Below are 24053 nucleotides of genomic sequence, written 5' to 3'. Positions count from 1 at the left end.
AAATGAAGAGTGGAAGAGAGTTGAAAGAAGAAATGTGCATTTTTTTACAACACCATTGCAATGATTATAACTTTGATTTCTGGCACATTCTATACAACCTCCAATATGTATTTTGGACAAATAGCAAAAGTTAAATTTTGTTGAATGATGCCATTAGCAATCGTGATCCTGTGATTTCTAGTATGGCAATTAGAATAGAGGATAAATTTGACAAGTAGTATTGGAGTGATTATAGTGTGATCCTTTCAATTGGAAGTGTTTTAATCCACGAGTAAAGCTTGAAGCAATCAAATATTCTTTCTTTGATTGATCCTGTGGATTACTACATGAAAGTTAATAATATCAAAAAAAAGTTGTATTATATCTTTAATCAATACAAAGAGATGGGTGGATTTTTCATTAATATCACATCAGTTCAACTCCAATACAAAGTCAACCAAGCTCAAGCACAGTGGAAGGATGGTAGAGAAGAAGAAGGAACCAACCATGTCTTGGACTCAACTTTATGGTGTAAGTTCTTATTTATCTAATGCACATTATCTCATTACTATTGGTTTATAATCCCTTATTTGATACTTTTTGTTTTATTTTTTAAACATAGGATTTTTTTAATTTCAAGAGTAAGGATGTTTTTTTTGTTAGGAAATCTGAATTGGATTATTATTGGAAGAAGCTTCTCTTGATGGTCACCAATTTCCAAAGTTAGATGTGTTGTATTAGTGGAAGACTAATCAATGACAAGTTCCTAATATTTCAAAGATGGCATGCGATATTTTAAGTATTCTGATCACTACGGTAGCTAGTGAATCGGCTTTTAGTATTGGTTCCTGTGTTCTAACAAAGTATCATTCTAGCCTCCTTCCAGTTAATGTGTAAGCATGATTTGTACTTGAAATTGATTACATGGTTTTCTTCAACCATTATGTGGTAATTTTTGTTTTGTGAAATATTGTCTTGTGATATATGTGAGTGTGTATATTTACTAATAACATAATTTTGTTCATTTTTATTGTAGTTGAGGAGAGAAGAAGTGGTTGAAGAGTATATTGATATTGAAGTCCGATCACTACGGTAGCTAGTGAATCAGCTTTTAGTATTGGTTCCTGTGTTCTAACAAAGTATCATTCTAGCCTCCTTCCAGTTAATGTGTAAGCATTGATTTGTACTTGAAATTGATTACATGGTTTTCTTCAACCATTATGTGGTAATTTTTGTTTTGTGAAATATTGTCTTGTGATATATGTGAGTGTGTATATTTAATAATAACACAATTTTGTTCATTTTTATTGTAGTTGAAGAAGAAGTGGTTGAAGAGTATATTGATATTGAAGTCCCTCCACCTTCAACAAAGTGGATCTACTCTGAGAGTTCTAATGTTTTATTTATAGATGATGAGGATGAAGAGGATTTAGGTTTTGATGATGAATATATATTGTTTAGATTTTCAAACATGTTGTTTAATTTAAAAGATTATGAGGACTTTAATTGTTTTCAATTTCAAAATATTTTAATTAACTTTTAACTTTTAATTTTATTTTAATTTTTTAGATCAAGTCTCTCGGGCCCAACTTTAAACCTTGAACATAAGAGCCAGGCCTCAGAAAAGGGGTTGAAAATGGAAAATCAGGCTTAAGGGCCTTAAGGCCCAGGCCCGCCCATTTTTTCAACTCTACATATGACATAACATGTTTTTATTAGATAATTTATAAATAATATAGTACACCAAATCTATACAGGATTTCTCACAATAATATCTATATGGATAAGATGGAGATTCTATTCTATCACCTATAACTCTTTCCCCCCTCATATAAAGCAATTATTATGAAAAGTATATTTTTCTCTCCAAATTTCTCCTATTTTTCAAAGAGAAAATTTTGGAAAGAAAACATAACGCCCATGCGTTTTTGGCTTCTTTTTTTTATTTTTTCATGTAGATATTGTATTGATAAAGTCTAAAGAGATAACCAAATAATAATGAATGCAATTACGTAAAGATGATATGTGAATTCTAGGCACAATTTTATTTATTTTTATCGTGGTATTCTTTAAAATGTTAAAAAAGAGAATCCAACTTATTTTAGTAGACTGAGTCAAAATAAAATTTTGACATGCATATGGTCGTTTTCTGGGCTGATTTGTTGATGTTGTAAAAAAGGGAAGAAACATTTTCACCTAAAAGATAAACGGAAGAAATATTTTCCTTGCATAAATACAAGTATTATACATAGTTTTTAGTTGCTACGCATAGCAATGAAATTCATATATGAAAAAATAATTAAAAAGTAGTGAATTATCAAAAACTAAAACTGGGCAATTCTTATGTTCAATTTTTGGCTTTCATGCAACACACAAACACACACCATGAAGTGCATCGTATTGTCAAACGAGACGAGAGTATTAAATGAAGAAGAATCATGATTCATGACTGATCTTTTTCATCTTTAATTCCAATCTGTCCATCTTGCGCAATCCATCATCATCCTAGTAAGATCAAGCTATTGGCTAGTGTTTGGATATGCCCACAAATTAATTAGTGTCCTACCGAGTCTTGTAAATGATTATTTTTAATAAGAGGATGCCTATACATATGCAATAAAAAAATGTATAACTTTTGATTTTAATTTTTTTTTTCAATGATCAATTCACTCCATAAGTTTTGACTTAACAACTCAATTTTTATAGTTTTTTTAATTCAATACAGCTCAGTCTTTATAATTTTTTTTTTGACTTAGCACACAATTCAATCATCATAATTAACTAAATTATATTGAACGCAAGACTTTTTTTTCTTAGTGAATTTTTAAGACTCAACTCAAACAATCTTTCTCATACCAAATAATAATGACAATGATAATGATAACCCATGTTTAAATAATATTTATTCACATATATAATACGGATCATAAATGCTTTTATATTATTGGGGATTGGATATGGTGGTGGGGAAGGAATTATCATTCATCAAGCGAGAGCATACATAATAATCCATGCATGCTGGGACCAGAGGCTTCGTTGTAAAGGAAGCAGAAAATGATGAGAGGGACAACCACAAAAACGTAAACATTATATAAAGAAAATAGGGGAAAAAAAGAAATAATAGTTTTCTCTATCCGACTCTATCACGTTAATCACGCTTCTTCATGTTCCTCTCCCCTCCCTTCTCGATCTCTCTGCGAACACGCACTCTCATGACGACTCACGAGTCATTCAAAGAAGAGTTACCAGTTTACTTTGAGTCTTTGACACAACCTAATAGTGATGGAGCCAAGATCCCAAGTCAAATGATGTAATATAATTTAATTTAAAAATTAATAATTACACTAAGATTAAAATTATAATATTAATATAAGTAAATTAATTATCATTTTTAAAAAATTATATTGAACATATTAATACGGTCTCTTATGTAAATATATCTTTTTTATATTTTATTTTAATCATTAAATATTACGTATCTAATAAACTTTTGAGTATAAATATTTTTTATTTAATTCAGGGGTGCAAAATATTAAGAGTAGAGAGTGTAAAGTTGCAAAATTTACGCACCCCACTTATAATTTTTTCCAAAGTGAGGGAGTACATTTGTCCACCCTCATCACCAAGCTAAGTGGCTCCGCTGCTGCAAGCTAACAATATAGGAAAAATTTTAGTGACTTAGTGAGTACTCTTTAATTTAACTAGATTTAATTTCAACTAAAACTTTTAAATTCTAAAATTTCATTGTACATGTAGGGGATTAAAATGAAATTAAAAAGATGACTGAAATAATTTTATTGTTCTTAGTAAAACTAAACATATGAATAACTTGTATAAAAAAATTAATAATTGATGTATGAAAAATGAACAACTGACAATTTGCTACTCTTGCTAATAACATAACACCATTATAAATTTTGCTGGTGTCATGCACATTAGTTGTTCATTTCTGTACATCAGTTGTTCATCTTCCCTCCTTGAGTTGTTTATATGTTTAGTTCACTTATATTTATAATGGAGTTATGCTGTTAATGAGAATCCCAAATTTTATCTATTTTAATGTTTATTTTTTATATATATAGTTGTTAATTTTTTTATACAAGTTGTTCACGTATCTAACTTTATTAAGGACAATAAAATTGTTTCAATAAACTCTTTAATTTTATTTTAGTCTTTCACATATATAGTGGAATTTTAGAATTTTAGAAGTTTTGACTAATTAAATCTGGTTAATTTCAAATCTGGTTAAGGGGTTTCACCAATTTAATGATATCACTTGTATTTCTAACGTTCTTTCACGTTCCTATATTTTGTATGGAAAAAGTAGAAAGCTTTGCATCACAAAATAAAGCAGTTTTGCATACGTTCAGAAAGAAAGGACAGACCCCCAAAAAGCTTAATTTAACAGGTAATAAGTTATACCAATTTAATCAGAAGTCAAGTTTGAGCTCTGAGAAGCATTGGAATTGTCATCTAGAAATATCATGTGCAGCACAATCTAGATAAATTTAGAACTTATTAAGTTCTCTCAACTTGATACAAGATAGGCTCACAATACCGATAATAATCGAAAAGAGGAAGAACGAACAAAGGGAAAAAAGAAAGAAGCCTGATAATTTACAGGAAATAATCTTTGCAAGAATATTAATAACAAAAACACTACACATAAAAATCATCGTCAACCTTTAGGGATGAGCTATACAGCTGGAAGACAAAGCAGTGATTTGAGCTTTTGCAGTGAGAAATGATTATGAGATTAATGTCAAGTCTAAAGTTTAACATGATTGGGAAGAGTTTACACGCACTCGTGTTTTGGCATGATAATTATGAAAGGTAAAGAAGGAGCTTAATTCTAGGTGTGGTCTAATCATTTTCATTATTGTAGGGTCTTGCTTTCTTGGCACAACAATGGGGATAGTGATGAGGAATAATAAAGACGAGGCAACGGAGCAATAAGTGTCTCCTTAGTTTTTCCCTCCCTTCACTACTGTATTATGGATTTTTCACCTAAATTAATCCAGTTAACAATTTGCAGATATCTTTAGTTATTGCTGCATATCGAGGATTCAGACTCGAAATTTCTGGTTAAATTGCATAATCATGTCTTTGATTTTACTATACATAAGGGGAACAAAATTGACTTTATCTTGCAGGTATCGAATAATAGAGGGCTCACTCGCCAACACACTCTTTAAAAAACGGCCAACGCATGACACTCTTTTGGTGCATGCTCCAAAAAACGCACCCTAAGCTTTATTTTCCTTATTAGTTATTATGTCTTTAATATCTCTCTGTCTCTCTCTCTCTCTCTCACACATTAATACATTGACAATCTTTCATTCAATTCACTTTCAGAACACCACTTTTTCAGACACCACCCAAATCACATCACGCTGCTCCTTATCATATATAACATAGTACATAATAAAGAGAGGGCCTTGCTAATGGTGGGCAAAATGGCAGGTGGCAAAGCAGTGAAGGCTAGCTAGGGTTATCCACACTCTGAGTTTTTCGTAATTTGCTGCAAAGATAAGTAGCTGGAGAGCTTTCAGATCTGAATTCTTATAAAGACACATGGAGAGTAACTGACTGATACATATACATATATATATATATGTATGTATGTATGTATAATTATATGTGCTCTGGTCCTTCGGATATCAAGTTATTTCAAATGACACAACAATCCAGAAATCCTTCACAAATCCCGAAGGCATTGAACAGAAGGGTGAGCTTATCACCTAACCCACCAAGCATAAACAAAATCCATCCCTAGTTATCATCAGTTATATTTGAACAGGAGTGAAAAAATACAATCAAATGAGAAGTAATTAAGTTTATAATTAGCATATCGAATTTTCACAAAATCGCATACATAATAGTTCTTGTGGTGGGATATATTTTCCTAGTTTGTGATAAGTTAAATTCCATTACTTGAATCTTGAAGCATGATCCAACCGCTGGAGATCTCTGAAATAACTTTCTCCTACTTATATCTAACCTACGGAATCTGCAGAAAGAATCATTATGCTTTCCATTTCATATGAAGCAGCTGGATTCAGTTTGGCAAAAGTTTACTAAGTGGACCGTAATGCATTTATTATAAAGAAATGAGATTTAGACAGTTGAATAATATCTCTACGTGATAAAATCGATGAGCATATACACAAGATTTAACTTATGAAAGTAAAAAGGTCAAGATTTTTCTGTTATATATTTCTCTTAATCAATTCGAAGCCAACATACAATAACACCATACATGGACTATCACTAACAGAGACCTACAAGGGGTTTAGAATTGAGATTTGTGATTATCATCAAACAATTCGGTCAATTTCTTCCATTCCTTCCAAGATTAATAGGGGAAAAACGGTCTACCTCAGTTCTTCTTCTTCTTCTTCCTCCTCCTCATCATCTAGGGCAAAGCACTGTATTGCTGCTGCACATCACCCCAACCATGAACACTCCAGTTACTGCTTCCATTATTATCATTGCCAGTACCTAATCCTCCACTGCTAGCAGTGGGTGTTGGAGTCACTGAAGCATAAGAACTTCCGAAGAACCACTCTGTAGGTGTATCTCTTCTGGAATTTCCAAAGTCGGGACAAATCTCTTCAGGCTTCGAAATCTCAAGATTCTGAAACAAAATAGGGTGTGGTGATTTCTGATGATGACTCTGGTTCTCATGATTAATGGCTGAAACGGGACGGTTATCTTTTAGAACGCTACTAGCAGTAGTATTATCTCCTCCAAACAGCATAGCTAGTCTCTGCTGCTGCAGCTTCCAGTGCAGGTCCTGGTTTATAGAGCTCAGGGACTCGATCGAAGAAGCAAGGCTGCTCTGAACGTTCATGGAGCTCATGCCTTGAATTACACCGCCATTAAGCGGGTAATTAAATCCGATATTGAAAGAACTCGAGGTTCCTTCGAGGTTAAAAGCTGGAGGCTGATTGTTCAGCCTAGGGAAGGGTAAGAAGCTAGCAGGAGTTCCACCAAGGTGAAAATCCAGAGAAGGGGAAAAGCCATCGTCATTTGAGAGTCTTGAAGATGACGATGATTTCAGTTTCTTGTTCTTCCGGCAACCGCCACCAATAGGAACGTTACGCAAGGCTCCGCCTTTTGTCCAGTATCTACGACAAGTCTTGCAGAAATGCCTCGGCTGAGTCAGGCTGTAATTATTGTAGTAGCAGAATTTAGTGTTGGGCGAGTCACATCTCGGGCACTTTAGCCCTTGCTCCACCTGCATCGCCGCCGCCGAGGTGCTTTTCGGACCACCTGAGCCCTGGCTCTCGTCTTTCGTCGCCGCCGCTGCCGGAGCTGACATGGTCGAGAAGGGGAAAAAAGGTGAAGAGTAAAGGAGGAGTCTTGTGAGATGGGAACGAAAGATTCAGTTTCTCAGTTTCCTTTTGCAGAGGCAAACATCCTTATCAGATGAATTGAATGAGTTCATGCATGGTGATGAAAGAGAGAGTCTTTTGATGATGGGTGCTTGTGATCTTCATCAAAGAGGGTGATTGGAAATTAGTGAACTTTTTCAGATCTAAGGGAATAAAGATAGCAAGCTATATATGTATGTACACACAAGTGCACCATAGTGATCTAGTCATACAGATGAGAGGCAGAGAGAGAGAGAGAGAGAGAGAGAGAGGAGGCGCAGATCTCACTAGAAAAAGGAGAAGGTATAACATATACTAGAGAGAGAGAGTTCAGAGTACAGAGGGAAAGTAAATGATCCAAAACTGTTGTGACAGTACGTAGAGAGAGAATCACCACAAAACTACAACTATGAGTCTCCACAAACAAGAACTATTAAGACTGAAACTCTCTCACTGTGGTTGATAATGATGTGAGATATGTTGGAGTTTGGTGAATGACAACTAGTAATAAGCTTATAGTTATCATCATTATTTGCTGCAAAGTGAAAACAATATGTACTCATACGATAATTACTAATATAACAATTCGGGCTGTTTTTTTTTTCAAAAAAAAAAAACCATTCTGGCTGACGTAATTAGTAATATAACTTACTTTTCTCAGCTCAGACAACTTTAACAAACTTTTTCGTCATACATTCAGACCTTTTCTTTTTGTCACACAGATTTTAACTTTAAAAAATTAACTCCTTTTTCCCGCTAAATATATTGCTGCAATGATTGATTTTATTGGATTTACTGATGATGACCCAGATCGGAAGCAGTTAATCTCTAAACCTCCAGAAGAAATTAATTTAAAATCAAAATAAAAAATTATGAAACTACATCGCATCGCATGAGTACTAAAGGATTAACCTGGAATTAAATAGTTATTGTGATCCTTTATTGGAATTCTCCCAATATTATCGCCTGTCTTGTAGGTCATGCACGGGTAAATGATGGAGGAGGAATTGACCAATGCATAAACATATATGATTGAGAGTACTTTGGTAAGGGTTGGAAAAAGACAGTAAAGTTCTGGATGATCATGTTAATGACAGTTAAAATCCATAAGTTTTTTTTAAATAATTTGCAATTATGAATTTAAACAGTAAGGGTAATTACATATAGAATTTAAATGTTTTATTTGTATCTGAAATTTCTAAATTTACAAGTATTTGAATTGATACTTTTAACAAATTTTTTTAGGAAGAATCACATTCAAAGACCCGTGAAAAATGTTATTCATAGACAAAAATTAATAATAAGTCATCATTTGAAAAAAAAGAAAGAAAAAACAAGTCCATATGTTCTCATTTTAACAACAATTCATTTTGTATTGATTTTTATTTATGAATAACATTCTTTACAGGTCCTTGAATGTGATTTTCCCAAAATTTTATAAGGACCTAACTGTTATTAATTTATTTTTCCAAGACTTGAGTGTCATTCCTTGAAAGATTAGATTTTGATTAGCTGGCACATTGGCTACTGTAACATACTTACTCCCTTTGGTTTAAAATATAAGCAATTTTTGAAAAAAAAAAATCTGCATACAAATAAAGTTCTCATTCCCATAAAAATATATTATATTATTTTTTCTTGTTACCCATAGTTTCAATTATCAAAGCACTCTATAAAGAGTTAGAGATATATTTGCACATAGATCTAGGATAATAAAATACAATAGGTAAAATGAGAAAATTTTTTTACATACAATTGATTGTTTATATCTTGAACCAATATTAGTTGAGAGGAAATGCTACAAGATTTGCATTAGCAATAGAATAAAAGCTACAAGATTAGAGCAAGTGAGCTACAAATTAAATGATACTCCCTCTGTTGTGCATATCAATAAAATATAATAATGATACTTTACAAATTTATTCTTTTAAAAAAAGTCCCTGCATACTTAATTATTACTCCTTTGGTTCTATTTATAGAATAAAGAGTGAATAAAATATTTGGTCTTATTATAGGACACTTATCAATTTTCAATGCTTTTCTTTATATTTTTGCCCTTGTTAAATACTTTGAATAAAAATACTAGTAATGAGATTTAAGAATATTTATTAGAAATAAAGGTGAAAATTTAATAAATTTTAAAATAAAATTAATAAAATTTAAATTTTTTCTTGATTATAGTAAAACATGTTGAAAATAACTTATAAATAAAACTAAAAAGAATACACTATAGTAAAAAATTTCAATTTTCTCTCTATTTGAAAAATAATATTTAAAAAAGTACCTTTAATAAAACTGTATTTTTTTCAAACTATTCTATATTTAAGGATAACCATATTCTTTCAAAATCGTTGACACTAACCAAGGCAGTAGGGGAGGGGGGAGGGGGGAGGGCGAGGGTGCATGGTGTGGAGGCAGCACTGTACAGCAGCACTGGATGCCAATGGTCTGGCCTGTCACGCCCAACAGTTTGTCTAATATTATATGATTTTATTATTATTATCATTATTATTTCTCTCTTTCTCTTTTGTTCGAGGCATCATGTCAGTTCATTTTTATTTGAAGCGTCCCTTTTGAAATAAAGGGCTTAACCCTACTTTACTTTCATCTTTGAAGACCGCAAATAAAAGCTTACACGTGTGCCATATCCCTCCAATCAGGCTTTTGCATTCATATTATTAATGCTTCTATATCTCTCATCATTAATATAACTTTCGTTAATCTTAATGAAGTGGCGGTGTGTGTATGTGTGATCTCTTTTGCCCACCGCTAGCCACATTCTATTACAGCATGGGCCATACCGTCACTATGTACGTACCTTCTCTGCTTCGTCCCTTCATTAAGCTAAAGTTTGAGAGAAGTACAAGTCCTTCTTAAGGTTATGACTCAGCTGTAAATGGAAGTTGATATCTTCAAAATTTACAGTTTAAACTCACAGAAACAGGTTATGATGTCGTTAATTAAGTGTGCCAATCATACAAAAGAACAGACCAAAGCAAACACTACTCTCTCTCCCCCACCAAACAAACAAAAGAAAAGGAGCCAAAGAAGCCTTTATTTGCTCTTCATATTCTTCATATTTGATGAGTCGTCTGACATACTAGAACAAAGCTACAGCGGAATGAGAGAGAGAGGGAATATGTAGTAGAGGGAAAGAAAATCAAGGTTTTGACAAAAAACACCAGTCAAAATGATGGTTGAAAGGTTAATAGTTAAAATTTTAGTTGAATCATATTTTCGTTATAAATAAAGCATTTTATTAAATCAGTGAAGATATTGGTTTAATAATTTACTGATTCAATCAGTCGAGTTGACCAGATTTTAATACGATATATGAAATAAAAATGCCCTAACGACTGCAAAGATACCCTAACCATAAGAGGACTTTAACGGTGGCATGCTCAAGCGCTGGGTTGTTTGTCTTGATGTAGCTTTTGTTGGTGTATGGAAAGCCTTTCTGGGAACCAGGAGATATAGTATAACGTGTAAAAGAAAAAGATAGTTACTGTGTGATCACCATGCATGATCATCTGCCAAGCTATATATGCGCATCACACACACACACACACACACACACACACACAGAGAGCTGCGAACAGTACTTAAAAGGTCTCTGCTAAATTTCCTCCCATACCCAGAAGAGAAAGAAGGCAGAATTGATCAGTGACAGCAGTAAAGTTTTGAACTTTATTTATTCATCAAGAGTCTCGTAACAGGATCAGAACGGTACATTAATGAGTTTTACTACATGCAATTAGAGGTATTCCCGGGATGGATGGAACCGAGACACCCCTATCCTGTGTCCTGTCTTGAATAAAAAATTAAAACTGAATTTTTGTCTCACGTCCCATCCTGTCTCAAAAGTCGTCCCGTCCTATTAAAAATTGAGACAGGATTAGGACAAAATTGAGATGTCCCACTGTCCCAATAAATCAGACAATGGTTGAAGAAAGATTCGGATAATAACATTTTTTAAAATTTGAAATCATATAATTTATTAAGTTTAAAATTAAAACAACACAAGCACATAAATCACAATAATTTAAAGTTAATTATTAAATTATATTAATCATAATTACACATTATGATAGCAATTACAATTTACAAGTGATCTTTAGACTATAAAAGTAACAATAACAGGTAAGCCAAGCACAATATCAAATCATTATTCTTCTACTTTAGTTGAGATATGCTAACTAATTACTTTTTTAAAAATAAAACAAGAAATACAATGTAAATAAAAATTATTAAATAGATAGATATAAGAATAAATTGTATTAATATAATTAATATATTATAAAGAAATATATCACCCTATTTACTTTATGTCATTAAAATTATCAATATAAAAAACTTTAATTTTATATAAAAATGACAAGTATTGAAATTATAATTGATATAAATATAAATTATATTAATATAATTAATATATTTAATGTATATTTTTAAAATAAAAAATAATATATATATATATATATATATATTCGGGATGGGATGGGATGAGATGTCCTGATGGTAATCTTGTGTCCCGTCCCGTCCCGAACCCCTTTCGTCTCTTGTGCCGCAAAATCTCATTCCGATTGTCTTTAGACTGGGATAAGACCTGTCCTAATATGATCGAGACAATATCGAGTTAGTCGGGACAGGTATAAGCTGAACACCCCCACATGCAATAATATTGTTTCAAAGAGACAGATAGGTAGCAAGGCATATAGGCATAATGGAAGCAGGACGTAGGTAGCGACAGGCAAGCAATTCAGTGATGAAAAGGAAAAGAGGGACAAGTAATTAGAAGGTGAAAACAGATGAGATAGGTGCAGGCGAGAGAGGGAGGAACACGTGAGAGAGGTGGCTGGATTCCCGTGAGAAGGTTTCGTTATTCATTCAACTTAATTAACCAGAAGCTTTCCTTCAACGTTGCATCTCACGAGCTGTCCTCTCTCTCTCTCTCTCCCTCCCTCCCTCCCTCCCTCCCACATCCCATCCCTCTAACCACTTGTATCATCTTCCATTTCTTTTTCAACGTTCTTTTTAATTAATTGCGGTTGGGTTTGCAGATGTCCTCAAGTTTGTCCAATTGCGTCCAAGGATTAAAATATAAGTTGGCAAGTAAACTAAATTTTGTAACTTTAAAACCCCAAGAAGGTCGGCGGTATTATATTTTGGAAACGGAAATAATGGCTTTATTTTATTTTATTTCTTCGGGGGAGGAAGGAAGTGAAAAAAGAAACTTGGGTCTGTTGAAGTAAAAGAAGAGTGTTTTCGAATCGACAGCTTAGTTGTATTATACTTTAGAAGGGGCTGTGACCAATTGCATACAAATTTTTGGATTTAAAAATGTGTCAACGCAAAAAATATCTCTGAAAGCCTTTTTTGATTTAATGCTACTCTGCTCAACTTTCATTAAAATTCAATCATACCCAATCACTTGCCCACTCAATAAAAAAAGAGTTACCTCAAACGATTTCACGATACTTGACTCGGACATGATGTAATATCATACATCAGACATTGTATAAAAAATAGAGGGCTACCCAGCATTTAGGATTCATTGTATTGGAATCTAACACAACAGTACTGAATGTCATATATATTGTATAAAAAAGTGTTTTGAATTTTTTTAAAAATATATCTTAAATCTAATGCTATCGAGTTATCGGCCAATTCAAACAAGTCCTGAATGAGCATAAGCTATATGTGGTTTTTGTTGAAATTGGTTGTTCCTGAATTTATTATAATGCCCGGCCTGAACATATGCTATTTTTTTTATTTTTTGAATAATATTTATTTAATGATATTATTTTTGGTCGAGTTTTTTCATGAACTATATTATTTTTATAATTTTTTTGGACATTTTTTATCATTATAATTTTTTAAATCTCTTTCAAAATTTAAAATTTTTTTAACTTAATATTATGTAAACATAAGTGACAATGATTGATCATGTGTAATTTAAAAAAATTACTTTTAGTTCTAATATTAATTTTTATAAAGAATATATTTTAAATGATAATAATTTTATTTTTTTCAAAGAAAATTTTTTATAAATCTTTTCAAAAAAAAATATTTGTAAATTTTTTCTTGAGTTGATCGGGCCAAACTAGGCCCTAACTTACATCAAGTTGAGTATCGGACAAGAGTGCCTAACCCTACCCATGTGTAATCCTAATTTCCAGCAAGGAAAATGAAGAACATTCTAACTAATTGGCCAATCTAGCATGACCCATATCTATGGACCTAAGTGTTTAATATTCATAATTTGGCCCATCAACAAATAAATTATAAATATCAATCTAGTCTCTGCACATTAATTCCATATTTATGCTAAATTATAATAATTCCCACACATTTTTAATATTTACATATGTGGTCTTATATGCCGAATTTTATTTTCCAACAATTTTTCCCCATTCCAATGAGGCTTAAACTTGAGAATAAACATTTAATCCTTTTTATTTGATTCAATTGTTGTTGGTAGTATTTCTCAAGGTCATTATTATATATTATACAGCTTATGGTGTTGATAATTTATATTTACATGTAAATTATAGGGCATTAGCTAGTTAGCCTAGAGAAAAGCTAACTTAGCCTACTTTTTTTTTTTTTTATCTTTTAGCCCAAGGACAAACTACTTTTCATATCAAGTGTAAATTGTAACAGATTGATTTACTTAAACCATATATCTTGTCATTTGTATACATCACTCATTCGTGATTAGGAATTATATGAAGAAAACATTCGAAATATGTATATACACATTATTCAATTCCAAAGCTCAATTTGGAAATACCAAACATAACATAAATGCTATTAAGAAAAAAATTCACTATTCACTATTCACTCAATATACTAAAGTTTTTTTTTTTTTTTTTGCCTTTGTTGCCGTTTTGTCTGTTCTTGATTTTGAATCAATGAATGGTATTGATGATTGAACTCAAAGAAAAATTGAAAAGGAAAGAGACTGAGAGAAAAGAGTACATATGCGTCGCAGCTGAGTTGACATGTTAGGGTTTAGGTAGAATTGAAAAAAGAGCATGCAATGAGGCATATGTATAAGGCAACACTGTAAGCTAACCACAGAGAGAGAGAAAGAGAGAGAGAGCCCCACTTCCATTGAATTTTTCTCTTTATTACGATGACAGTAGTACAAATACAAGCAAGCAGGAAGGAGTAGTAGATAAATCAGTCTTCATTCTCTCATCCATCTCTCAGATATTTTCATTCCACACCAGTTATTTACTGTGACCGAATGTGAAAACCGAAGTGTTAAAAGACAAAATATATAATCCAAAGCGATATTGAGCATGCAGTTTCCAAGGCCAAGTCCAGCAATTAAGGTGCGTCAAATGAACAATCGCTTTCACATGAGATTGACTGATGCAAAGGCAAAGAGAAAGAAAAAAAGAAAAAGCAGAATATAGAATCAGAAAAGAGATCAAAGGAAACATATATAAGTACATATACATGTGTATGTACTTTATGTTTAGTGAGATGGTGTGGGAGGCTATACTGGTAGTTGAGGAATGTAAAAGTGAGAGTGGTACAGTACAGAGAGATCTGAGTGGATGGTGAATTGGTGATGGAGGAAGAAGAGAAGAAGAAGACGATGAAGATGAAGAAGGAGGAGGGAAGAGCATTGAATGAGAATCAGAATGAGTCGGGCAAAAGAGTACGGAGCGATGAGCGTGCTTGGTGCAGGTCTGTCCCCTACTACTTCAACCCTTCTCTCTCACTTTATTGTTATTATTGTTAACAATCTCTTCGCCTATGCGTACGTAGCTGCCCCATCGTCTCTTCACTCTATTATTAGTTATTACTATCAGAAATCCATCACTTTTCTTCCTTTTTGTTCTTTGATTTTCTGATTCTTTGGTTCTGCGGAAAGCTGACATCTTCTTCTTTTATGTTTCCTCCCATATCAAAAAAGAAAAAAGAAAAAAAAAAGAGTAATTGAATTTATAAAAAATTAAAAATTCACCGAAATCGGTTAAGACTTTTCTATTTCCATTTTTAAATGAGCTATTGGAGTTCAGTTTTAAGCTTTCTGTCAAGAACACATTTAATTAATTAAAGGGGATCTATCTTTTTACGTTAAGGTATTAATATGCGCAACTAGTAGATGATACTTTTAATATAAATAATATATATATATGTTAGGATCTTAAGCATGAATAAATTCATCTTGACGTAGGAGAGTTTCCCATTTGATAGAGTTTTGTTTAATCAGAAATATATAGTGGAATCATCCATATACTCACGCTTTACAAGTTTTCGTTAGATATGACGTCAGCCTTTTACATGTGTATAAAATATATATATATATATATATCCACAAACTCATGCCATATTTTTGTTTTTTTTTTGTTTGAGTGGCGTCCATGCTTTCTCTTGCGTTTTTTTTTTTCCTTTTTATTGAAGTCAATTTTATTCAAAGATTTGTTGGGTTTTTTTCTCAGCAAAATTCAAATTTTGATTCATCATGATATGATGAAAAATAATTCTTTTTGTTAAACTCAATTCCATTAATTGTTTTTAGCTTTTTTTTCACTTTTTTTTTCCTAGGCAGCAGGGTGATTTTAATTATATTATGCCCAATCTTTTGTGGTAAATTGCTAGGTAACAAAAGGCCTCCCAACACAGCGGATCACAAGCAGAGACACGAACTAACAAAGCTATGGGCTTCATCACTGTAGATTTCAATAATGTAGACACACCAGTGGCCCATGGACAAAAGATCTTTTGGGTCATGAGTTTGTTTTTGCCTTTATGGTTTGTTGCCTTCCATCTGGCCCAAAAACATTGTCATGCCTCTCTTGCCAGATCCAGATATGAGGAAAAGGCCTGCGTCTTGTAAGGATGTTCAAAACCGATCGAAACCGAAAAGACCAATCCAAACCGAAAAAAAAACCGATTAAAACCGAACAATAATCAAGTCTGCTTCGATTTTTATGATATAGAAACCGATTGGTTCGGTTCAAGTTCGGTTTTGAGTACTAAAAACCGATCCAAACTGAGCCAAAACTAATTAAAAAATACTATTTATTTGTTTATAAAATATATAACTATTTATCTACAAGAAGCATTTTGTTTTGACTTTTTTATAGTAATAAATAAACATTTTTAAAATACTTGAGTGAAAATGCATAATATTAAATAATTATAATAATCATGCTATAATTATCATTTAATTATTTACAACCTAAAAGCATTTTGTTTTGAATTTTGTATAATAAGTTTTTCATTATTTATTAAAATATAGATACATAGATAAACATTTTTAAAGGATTTGAATGGAAATGCATGATATTAAATAATTTTAATATTAAAAACTTATATCAATTTTTATGATTAATTATTATTATCACATTAAAATTTTATTATATTTTTATACCTCTATTTATGAAAAAAAAGGAGTCAAAAAGAATTAAATTTAATTTTAGTAGATAGTACCATTATGAAGATGGAAAAAAAAATTAAATAAGTACATTAAAGCTTGATTCAGACCTTAACCAAACTGAATTAAATTGAAAATAAAACCAAACCAAACCGAATTTCTTAAAAATCGATCAGGTCTCAATTGTCAGTAAACCAAATGGTTCGGTTCGGTTTGGTTTTTATTCAAAATCAAATCAAACCGAACCTATGAACACCCCTAGCGTCTTGTATATAATTTAACAATAATCATTAGCAATAGAGGTTTTAGTTGATAGGAATTTGACTAGTGGTGAGTGATTTGTAAATATTTATCTAAGTATTCTATGAGCCTATAAGAATGTCTTAGCCCTGTTATGTCCCCAAAACTCAACTTAAACTTTTGTATATCAAAAGAAAATTGTCAATATCAATATTAATCAGTGTAAAATATTATAAGTGCTGACCCAAAAAAGTATAAATTATTAAGTATACGGTTTAAAAGCTATAGATACTAGAAAAATTTATCTTAAAATACGTTGAAAGCCCTTGTCTTGCCTGTAGTATCAAAAGATCTTATCCAGTGACTTTATATATTTGATTTTGAATTACACACAAGATGGCGACCCCTTTCTTAGTCCAATCAGGCGCCAGTATCTCTAATAAGCTTGAAAAATCATCTCTCTTTATCAACTCGAAGTCCGCAAATCATAGATGGCCCAACACTGTTCCACATATTCACACCCTCACTTTACCATCACCTTCCATCACATTCAGATCCTAGCTGCCTCATGATCGCAGAAAAGCACGTTATAAAATAAACTTGTATAATTGAATTACAAATATATATATGGAAGCTCAAAGAGCTTCACTTCTCAACGTGTTTCCAATATCAATCACAAATCGATATTTGACATCAGCTTTCAGGAGACGCTCTATTGCTGTGTTCACGTAATTCATAGGAATAACCTCTACATCAGCTTTTATGTCGTGTTTTGCAGCAAATTCAAGCATTTCTAGCACCTCCTTCACTCCTCCAGCATTACTTCCAGCTACTGTCTTTCTCGCTGCCAAATACCCCAAAATATATGGACTTGTTACTCACAAGCTTATCAATTCGATGACAATTTTATAATTTAATGACTCTGCTCATGATTTGCATTGATAATTAAAGCATCCCTTATATACAGTACTACTTCGTTATCATCTCACAATTCAGAGCTGGAGGAGGCTATATGTCACTTAAACCATACACTTATGCCTAAGGTCATGCTTGTTTACTAAAATAAAATGGAATAGAATGAATTGAAAAAATAAAGATGGAAATAAAATAATCAAAGGAGATAGGTGATCACATTTATAAGAGAAAAAGGTAATTTAATTAATGAGGTTGAAAATCATGATTTATGAAATTTTTAGAAGGTGTGATAATTCCCACATTTGTAATATATATTAATAAGTTTTATCATGTTTATTATAAGGAAAAAAGTGATTGAATTCATTTTTGTTTTGATTTTTTAATATATTCCATTTCATTATATTCTAGTAAACAAACCTGACTTAAGAGTAATAACAATTGCTTATATACTTACCCACCACTAAAGGGAATACTGGTAGCTCTAGGGGCTTATCTGGAACTCCAAGGAATACAAGTTTCCCATTAGGCTTCAACAATCCAATCAAAGGCAACACAGCATGTTCTGCAGAAACTGTGTCAATAATACCATCCAAAGTGCTCGTTGCAGCCTGCATGTATAGATACAGATGAAACAACATGTGATTCCAAGAATATCATTTACTTTATAATTTATTTGTGATGATTAAGCACATTTGTGATAGGCACCTGCATCTGATCTTCGTCACAGCTGATCAAGAAAGAGTCAGCTCCTAGATGTTCAATGGCTTCCTTCTTTTTGTTGGGAGATGTACTGATGACAGTGACCTTAGCTCCAAAGGCTTTTGCAAACTTGACGGCCATATGGCCAAGCCCACCAAGACCAACCACACCCACATGAAGGCCTGGCTTGTCAAGATCATAGTATCTCAGAGGGCTATACACTGTGATTCCAGCACAAAGCAGAGGAGCTGCAGCATCAAGAGGTAAAGCATCTGGAATGTGGAACACAAAGTGTTCATCCACCACCATCAAGTCCGAAAAGCCTCCGTAGGTGGTGGTGCCGTCGATGTACTTGCCGGCGATTGTGAAGACCATCTTTGAGCAGTGAATCTCAAGATCATTTTCACAACTTTCACAGGAGCCACAAGACCAAACCATGCCTCCTGCACCAACCCTGTCTCCAACTTTGAACTTTTCTACCTTGCTTCCCACCTCTGTCACCATGCCAACCATCTCATGCCTGCACTTATTTTTTCATCAGTGTCACTTCAAAGTGTAATACAATATACGTATAAAGGTTTGTTAGAGATCATGCAGAAGAAAAGGTACGTGCCCAGGAACAAGCGGGTAGGTGGAAAATCCGAGTTCGTTGTTGATCATGTGGAGGTCAGAGTGGCATAACCCACAATATAACACTTTGAAAGACACATCTTTTTCTCCTGTCTCTCTGCGAAAACAATAAATAATTTGAATAAGCTGTTGAAAAATACATCGCTTGGGAAAACATGCTTAGGGTGATAGGACGAGAGAACCTTCTGGAGAAGTGAAAAGGGGAGAGAAGGTCAGATGGATTCCTAGCTGCCCATCCGAAGGCCTTCCTGGGATGCCCCGCATCTGATTGCACTGCCATCTCAATATGTTCTGTGTATGTAATTATTTCACGCTTCAATTATTTCAGGGCCGAAGGAATTAAAGGAGAAATATCAAGGTGTTGAGGAGGGGGGGAGGGGTTAAAGCGTATAAGAAATTAAAGAAGACGAGTGAGAAAGATTCGTGGAGGCCAGTGTGGTTTTTATTGGTGACAAATGGGGAACTGTTGAGGTATTCGATGACGCACTTCAATCCATGCAGTAATTTCAGGACTGGTTGAATATTCGCCAATGGATTTCGGATCCTCTGAAGTTCAAATTCATAAATTTTCCTGTGGTTTGAATATTTCTTGCTCTGAATCTGATCGAAGTGGAGAAGTCAGAGAAGTGTTCCTTTGCTTAATTTCTTGGCAGACAATCCAAAATTGCCATGAGAAAAGTCTCTGCTAATCAGTCTGGAGGGGCAACCATTTCCAAAATAATAACGACGACGACGACAACTATTTTATTTATGATTCATGCATCTAAGCAACTTACTTTAAGTTTTATTTAATTTTCTCAAAATGCTGGCAAAAAAGATCTAATTTTCTTAAAAACATATGGTTATTATTAATTATTTAATTAAAATATGATAAGTGTATAATTTATGAGAGAATTACATTGAAGTCTTATACAAAAAAATCAATTATTATAAGATCTAGTGACAACTGAATTAAAAGATTGACAATTTATGAAAGAATTACATTGAAATTTTATATAAAAAAATTAATTATTACAAGGTCTAGTGACAACTGAACTAAGAGATTGACAAATGATTGTGTCGTCAATTTTCTTAATTTAATTGTCAATAGACCTTATAACAATTATTTGAACCTATTTGAGCCGGCCCGAACATAAAAAAGTATGTTTTTTAAGCCTTAGCCTAAATTTTATCGGGCCAGTTCAAACTAGCATATCGAGTTTGGTCCAAATTATCAACTTTAGTTTTTTTATATATATGTTTGATAAAATTTCTTAACATATACTCCCTCCGTCCCTCTTTATATAATGTGTTTTTAATCAAATCTCGCATATTAATAAATGTTTGTTATTTAATTGAACTCATATAAAAATATAATGATTTTCTAGTTTTACCCTTAATTCTGTCATAATTAATATCACAATGGTGGTAAAGAAAACACAATTAATGATCTATTTCATTTTTTAAGACAAGGGTGAAATTGTATAATTATTTAAAAATATTATTATCATTTTTTATATTTAAGAATAAAATAAATTTTTAAAAAATATATGGAAGGAGCAACAACTACGGAATCAGCTGGGCCATTTTCCATGTCCATATGACCATGCAAGTGATGCGACGGGCCGATGACTCAACAAGCTTAGCCCGAATTGGGACAATCAAGTTATTCAGGCCCGCTGTTGGAGACCAGGGTGAAATCCGATCCTGTCCAGCGTCCAGTTGTATACAGATTTTTTTTAACTAATTATTTTATAGTATCATATATATTTCATGATATTTTTCATGCATAATATATATTGTTTTAATAATAATTAAGGAAATTTTTTAGTACTTTAATTTTTTTTAATCTCTTTCAAAATTGTAAATTGATTTCTGTAACTTAATACTATCTAATGACTTTTATTAATTATACATAATTTTAATATATGATTACTTTTTTTGGTAAATAAAAATCATTACTTTGTCTTTAGTATCCTGGGGCAGATAATCTCGTAGTTCTCAAAACTTACTGCTTGTGCAATGGAAAGAAGAATAAATTTTGAAGGAAGATAATTCTATTTTTTAATGAATAAAATTACTACGTACTTTTTACAGAATAGCATTCTGACGGAGCTTGATCAGTTGTGGGCTAAAATCCTAGAAGGTTTATACTTCCCAAACTCTGAATTTTTGGAAGCTAAAGAAGGACGCAAAGCTACGTAGATCTAGAGTAGTATCACTGAAGGCCGTAAAGTGTTTGAGGGAATAGTTTTTTCTAGAATTGCTAATGGCAAGAATACAAGATTTTGGAAAGATGCATGGCTGCCAACACTACCAGGTATGTGCATTTCTTCTCCTTGCCCTTTGGAGGAATTGAAGGATGTGACAGTGGATGTTGTTCTTCGTAATAATTTCTGGCATTTGGGTCCTTTTGTCAGTTTTATTTATCTTCTGCTGAAATTGATGCTATTTTGAGCATTCGTAGAGTCTTATCTTACAGGGAAGGCAAATACGTTTGGGTGGGAACGTGGTAAAATTCCTATTCTGTAAACGAAGGCTATTTAGTTGCCAAAAATTTGGAGGAGGGGAAGACTGTTTCCACTGCTAGTTCTTCTCTACGTGCCTCAAAGACACTTTGGAAGGTCATCTAGAAGTTTAGAACCCTTAACAAAATTAAATTTTTCACGTGGAGATTGCTTTCTATAGCCTTACCAAGTTTTGAAAATCTTCACACGAGAGAGTGTATACCTGTGCTGTATCTGTAACAAAAATGCCCAATCTCTTGAGCAAATATTTCTATTATGTGATTGGGCTAAGGTTGCTTGGTTTGCTCATTCTTTATCCTCGTATGTTAATGAATATAATATATCATCATTGAATTGCTGGTTACAAAGATGGCTTATTGAAGGGAAGCTAGAGAGCTGGGATAAATCGCTTATTGCTTGTACTCTCTAGCAAATTTGGAAGGCTAGATACTCTTATTTATATGATCACATTATGGCGAATCTTGTTTTGGTCAATAGAAGAGCTTTTGAGATGCTTCATGAATTTTGGATGGCTAATGACTGGTTTAAAGATGAGCAAAGTAGTTTTACTCAATCTAATAGGGCTTCCCCTCCAAAATGGGTTGCCCCCGTGGGTAATAGTCTGAAAATCAATTCTGATTGTGCATTTTTAGAGGAAAAAATGGAAGCGGCTGCATCGTTTGTTGTCAGAGATTGCAATGGGTGGCTGCTAGATGGATCTTCTACTATTTGTAAGGCAGCTTCCTCTACGGAGGCACAATTTATAGCCTTGGACCTGGCTTTGGACTATGTTATTCATTGCTATATCAATAAGGCTTGTTTTGATGCTGATTCTAAAGTTATGGTTAATTGCTTAAATTCTTCTTTGGCTCCCCGAGTAATGGGAGATCTCTTGTCCTGTTTGAAAATATTCCCTTTGAGAGAAATCTCTTATACTATGTTTGGATATACATAGATTTGGATTTAAATTTAAGTCAAATTTATCATTTAGATAATTAAAAATGTATGGATTTGGATTAGACTCAAATCCAAATCCAAGTTCTCCCTTAATTTTTTTATAATTTGAAATAATTTTTAAACCCCTATTATTTCAAATTCTAATTCAAGCTCTTTTGTAATTTGACCCAAATGCATGAAGGCTTGATTGACCTCTTAATAGTAATTGGACCGAATCGCTAAAGTTCACAAAAACAAGCTGCCATTGTTGATCGGGATGGGATGACCGACTTCCACTAAGACAGGATTGATGATGATGATGACGAGGATTGGATGCCTGACTTCCAACAGGAGTGGACCGATGGGAATGATTGGGATCGAATGCCCAATTTTCACAAGGAACGAACCAACAGACTGAATGGCCGACTTCCATAGAGATTGAACCAATGACGATGATGAGGATCGAAAGTCTCACTTCCATCGAGTGAGGACTGGAAGGCTGCCTTTTATAGCCATTATCGTCGGTCCAGTTCGGTGCTGGTCGAAGTTGGCCGTCTAGTCCAAGTTGTTGCCGTCAGTTTGATCCTAGTAGAAGAATTACGTTTGGTCCCCATTATTACTGTTGGTCCGGTCCTGGTGGAAGTCAGCCGTTTGGTCCCTGTTGTCCCCCTCAGTCCAATCTCGGTGGAACTCGATCATCTAGTCCCTATGGTCCAATCCTTGTTGTCCTCATCGATCTGATTCCAGTGGAAGTCGGCCTTTTGATCTTGGTGTTAGTGAAAGTTGGCTGTTCGGTCCTCGTCATAGCCTTTGGTTTGATCTCGATGGAAGTCAGTCGTTTGATCCCCTTGTCATAATCGGTCCAATCCTGATGGAAGTTTGTTGTCCAGTCCCTATCGGTTCGGTCCAACTGGAAGTCAATCGTTCAGTCCTGTTATTGCCATTGGTTCGGTCCTTGTTGTCATAGTTTGTCCGTTCCAGTGGAAATCAGCTGTCTAATCCCTGTCATAGCCATCAATCCCATCTTGGTGAAAGTCAACCGTCCGGTTCCCGTGATCCCCCTCAATTTGGTCTCCATTATTGTTGTCGGTCTAGTGCTTATGGAAGTCGGTTGTTCGATCCTTGTCATCGCCATCGGTTTGGTCTTGGTGGAACTTAGTCGTCCTGTCCTCATTGTAGCTGTTGGTTCGATCTTGATAAAAGTCGACCTCTGATCTCAGTTGTCGTCATCGATCCAGTGCTAATGGAAGTCAGTCGTCTCGTCCCCGTTGTTGCTATGATTCGATCCTGGTGGAAGTCAGAGTTCCTATCCTGATCATCACCAGTGCCACAGTCCCAGTCGGCTTTATTTGTCTGATCCCGTTGGAAGTTGGTCATTCGAATCATCAAGTTTGACTA

General features: G+C 33.5%; 2 protein-coding genes across 4 annotated transcripts; both read right to left on the bottom strand.

Annotated features, from left to right (window-relative positions):
- Positions 1-6151: 6151 nt before the first annotated feature.
- On the bottom strand, positions 6152-7556 carry LOC129284602 (dof zinc finger protein DOF5.7-like). The gene has a single exon (XM_054920129.1). It carries the CDS (start codon positions 7301-7303, stop codon positions 6395-6397), a length of 909 nt encoding a protein of 302 aa, XP_054776104.1. The 5' UTR covers positions 7304-7556; the 3' UTR covers positions 6152-6394.
- A 9571-nt stretch (positions 7557-17127) lies between these two features.
- Positions 17128-19779, bottom strand: LOC129322757 (probable mannitol dehydrogenase). Of its 3 annotated transcripts, none has more exons than XM_054969127.1 (5): positions 19416-19779; positions 19217-19322; positions 18610-19123; positions 18359-18512; positions 17128-17833 (listed from the first exon to the last, which is right to left on the bottom strand). In XM_054969127.1, the coding sequence occupies exons 1-5, from the start codon at positions 19495-19497 to the stop codon at positions 17625-17627; spliced, it is 1065 nt and encodes a 354-aa protein (XP_054825102.1). In that variant the 5' UTR covers positions 19498-19779; the 3' UTR covers positions 17128-17624. The 3 variants fall into 3 exon arrangements, with proteins under 3 accessions (XP_054825102.1, XP_054825103.1, XP_054825101.1); XM_054969126.1 differs by having other exon boundaries at positions 17131-17833; positions 19217-19330; positions 19416-19776; XM_054969128.1 differs by lacking the exon at positions 19217-19322 and having other exon boundaries at positions 19416-19778.
- Positions 19780-24053: the final 4274 nt, after the last annotated feature.

The sequence above is a fragment of the Prosopis cineraria genome, unplaced genomic scaffold (genome assembly GCF_029017545.1).
Source record: "Prosopis cineraria cultivar Desert tree isolate PC_DT_omini unplaced genomic scaffold, ASM2901754v1 PC10, whole genome shotgun sequence".
NCBI classification, from domain to species: Eukaryota; Viridiplantae; Streptophyta; class Magnoliopsida; order Fabales; family Fabaceae; genus Prosopis; species Prosopis cineraria.
The sequence above is the reverse complement of the archived record's forward strand: the minus strand, read 5'-3'. Positions and strand labels throughout refer to the sequence as shown.